At 29.3% G+C, this 4,094-nt stretch overlaps 1 protein-coding gene across 1 annotated transcript; it reads right to left on the bottom strand.

Moving 5' to 3' along the window:
* Positions 1-2,723: 2,723 nt before the first annotated feature.
* On the bottom strand, positions 2,724-3,471 carry LOC105785285 (classical arabinogalactan protein 4). Its single transcript, XM_012611280.2, has one exon. It carries the CDS (start codon positions 3,385-3,387, stop codon positions 2,962-2,964), a length of 426 nt encoding a protein of 141 aa, XP_012466734.1. The 5' UTR covers positions 3,388-3,471; the 3' UTR covers positions 2,724-2,961.
* Positions 3,472-4,094: the final 623 nt, after the last annotated feature.

Here is a 4,094-nt window from a genome sequence, read left to right as displayed (position 1 = left end):
CACTGATCTGCCATAATTTGATATGGTAAATTGAGTTCCTTTGGACACTTGAATAGCTTGTAATTAAGCATTTTTATGTTTTATTTTATAATTTTTAATATTTGTTTAATTTCTATTTCTTTTGTTAAATTATGTATTTGAAGTGTGTTTAGTGACCAATTAAGCAAAATTTTACCTTTTGAGCTCTAACGATCATTTCTAGCTTATGTAGAAGGTGACTTGGGCAAAGAGGTGAAGAAACCTTAAGGCTGCCGTTAAAGTCGCGACACCATATTTATGTAGTCATGACATTGAAACTTATCACCAACCTAAGAGTGAATTTTGAGCAATAACAACACAGTAGGTGGACTGTGGCCAAACATCAAAGATTTTATAACCATGTACTTTGTCTACGTCAAAGATGTAATCCACATTATGTGAGTCTACAAGGTCTTGGGCTTGTAAGGTTTAGGGCTCGCAAATATTCTTAACTTGCAAAATGATTTTTGTTCGTATATTTAATTAGGGAGATCAACAAAAAGATATGTAAGCTCACCAAATATAGGTTTAACAATTATAGATATAAGGAAATATACTCTCTTTTTTTATTTCTTTTCTCTCTCCAAATGTTTATAAGTTTGACTTAAATGTTTACCTATATATATATATATACATCTTTCATATAAAACACTTAACTTTCTATTTGATTAGTGCTTTTATATTTTTTCTTAATTTATTATTTTCACTTTTCATTAAAATACACCAAAAAAAATAAAAGCAGGAACCAAACTGTTTTGTTTCTCTTGTTTCTTAGCATGTTTAAAAATTTCAACAAGAGAAAGATTTAGAAAGTCGACTCTTTTAGCTCAATAATTTTTCAATGGGAGAAGTTAGAGAAATTTTAAAATTTTCAAGAAATTGCTTTTAGAACTATGTTCTTTCAGGAATTTGAGAAAACATGGAACAAACTTCATGTGCCTCAGGCTAGAGCATGTGAATGACGTATTTAAAGATGACAATATGCACATGGAATGTCTTTTAAATATATATTGTTAGTCCTTTAGTTACTAATGTCTGAGGCGCTTTGAACCTCCTTTTGTATAAATAAATAAAAAAAGTTAGATTAAAACTTAATAATTAGGACTCTAACATAAATGTTTAAAATTTAGCATTTTAATTTTTGTTATATTTCTATTTTGTATATTATATGATAAAATATTTTTAAAATTTATTCATTAGTGGTTTATTTATGTATTCGTTTTAAAACGATTCATTAATGATTTATATTTTATGCGTTTCGAAACTTTTATATATCTATATCCCTTTCAAACATTTTTTATATTATATATCTTGCCCTGTTATATTTTCATTACATTTTAATTATATTTTTCTTACAAATAATCTTCACTGAGTTTGATGGTACTTAATTTGATGATATTAACTTAGTAGTTAATTATGTTTGTTTTGAATAATATTATTTTGCATTAATTATCTAAAGTAAAATTATATTGTAGGTTGTATATGTTAAAAATTCTGTAAGTATGATTTGTAAATTTTATATTATAATATTTGAATTAATAAGTTAATACAATTTAATTATATTCAATAATTCAAATCAAAATATTATTTTATGCTAATTACTTCAATTAAAATATAATACTTAAAATTTTAATTAAATATTAAATGTGTGAAATCATATGTAACGATATGACATTAAAAGTTAATTTTATTTTTTATATTAATAAATAAATACGCATTGACTTATGAAAGTATATTTTTATTTTTAAAATATTAATATATTTTTCTTTGAATATACAATTATTTTAGTAAATACTAAATTATGTACATTATAATGTAAGTGAAAAGATTATATAAATTTAGATGATGAGTTATGATACATTCTGGTCAACAATTTTATAAAAGTTTGATGCAAAATTTAAATATAATTTTAATTAAAATGGTAAATTTAAGACAATAATGATTGTGATGTTTTGGGTTTAACTGTTATGATTCTTGGTATATATATATATATTAAATATTATATTATATTTTTCAAAACTTATCAATATAAAAATATAAAAATACTTTTAAAATAATTTTTTTTAAAAACTGTTTTATTAAATTTATAACTTAATTGAAAATCGAATACGTGACATCAATAATATCAAACTCTTAATAATATAGTATACATAAATTGACACAAGTTTATATAAAATCAAATAAAACTTTGATAAAAGTGGTGTTATTGGGACTTTGATTCAAGTTACTTTATGCTACTTTAAAATAATTTATTAACTTTTTTCCAGAAGAAATAATTATAAAAATATTGATTATTATTTTAAAAACTATGAATAGTATATGGGAAATATGTTGGCCCATTAAAAACAGCTGTGACCACGTGACACTTGTTTATCCCCATGCCTCCCCCGCCCAAACCCAACCTGCCTACCCCAAGCTAGCAGAAGACAAGTGAACCCCAGAAATGGTTTTTTAATAAAAAATAGTACAACACCAATCCAGCTGTCCTTCGACCATATTAACACTAAATCGGTCATATAAAAGACAAGACACCACCCCTCTTTCCACGTTTAGGAGTTCACTTTCTCTCCCACTCTCACCATCGTTCGCACGTTTGCACTTTTCATCACTCACTCTTGTGTCTTTCATTTTTTTTCCTCAACCCTTAATTAGTTTACTCTTAAACGTTAATTAGAAAAACAAACTTAAATAAATAGAGAAAAAAATACATAAAAATATATAACTAATCATAATAATTATAATAACAATCGAGAGTAAGCCATCATCATATCTCAACCGTCAAAATAGCAACACGCTATCATGATATAAAATCATCATCACCGTCAAAATATAAATAAAAATAAATAAAAACAAAAGAAATACACTACTAAAAATAAGAAATTAACAATGAGCCTAAAATAAAAATCATCAAATCCAAATCCTGTCCTCCCCCGAAAGTCAGATCTAAATCAACAAAGCAGCAAAAACGACTGCAACGGCAGATCCAGCGACGGTGACTCTGTTCAAAGCGGCTGCACTCGTAGGAGAAGTGGGAGAGCTGCCTGGTGTATCGCTGATGGAGTTTGTGGGAGAAACAGCGCTAGCGGGGGAGCCAGAGGGAGAGCCAGCGGGAGAACCAGCGGGAGGAGCTGGGGGAGAAGTGGTGGGAGAGGAAGTTGGTGAAGATTCAGGGGCTGAAGATGGGGGAGTGGATGTTGACGGCGGAGATGCGGTTGGTGTAGTGGTTGGAGACATGGTTGGAGAAACCTTGGGAGCCGGAGTAGGGTTAGAAGACGGCGGTGACTTGGTTGGGGCCGAGCTAGGAGCCTGACCAAGTGCGCAACTAACTATGAGAGCTAATAGGACAAAGCAAGCAAAGGTTTTAGCCATTGTAGAGTATTAAGAGAAATACGAAACAGAGAACAATGAGCCTTTTAACAGAGGAAGCGGCAGTCGGGTAAAGAAAGAAGAGAGAGGAAACGAGATATATATAGAAGGTTAAGGCCTTGGGGGAGGGGTTTGACAGACTTTTTCATATGTCTTCTAAAACTTTGGAGTTTTCTTATGTTTTTTCTATTAAGCCCATTTATTTATTATTAATTTCAATTTAGTCCATTCTTCGGAATTCATTAAATCACTTTTTTTTCTCATTTGAATAGTCCATCGATTCTTTTTCTTTTTCGGACTTTGAAACAAAGCAAAAGAGTTTTTGACTAGACTTCCTTTTTCTTAATTGTGTCTATATTTTTAACTTTTGTGAAATAAAGATCTGTAATTTATCAATTATTTTGTAAAAAAATTAGATCTGGTATGTTATTTTTATTAGATATACTAGAAATAATGTATTGAATACAGGTTTGTGGATAAATTACCCGTACCATGATTAATGAAGCATACCCAAAAAAGGTTACAAGCGGCATTTCACAATTCGTAAAAAGTACATGGAAGCAAGTGAAATCAATCTCCATAAAGAGTGACTTTCTTGTACTTTCAAGGTAAAAGACAAACACATCATTAACATACACGTGCCCCATTAGGATCTCAATCGGAGAATCCCAACCGTTTAACATCTCCTTTTTGTAAATTCCAAAACGCGT

Source organism: Gossypium raimondii, chromosome 1, assembly GCF_025698545.1.
Source record: "Gossypium raimondii isolate GPD5lz chromosome 1, ASM2569854v1, whole genome shotgun sequence".
Classification (NCBI taxonomy): Eukaryota; Viridiplantae; Streptophyta; class Magnoliopsida; order Malvales; family Malvaceae; genus Gossypium; species Gossypium raimondii.
Note: the sequence above shows the minus strand (reverse complement) of the source record. Positions and strands in the feature narration are given on the sequence as shown.

Excerpts from the sequence above, each read along its gene's own strand:
- LOC105785285 (XM_012611280.2), bottom strand. The coding sequence starts at position 3,387 with ATGGCTAAAACCTTTGCTTGCTTTGTCCTATTAGCTCTCATAGTTAGT.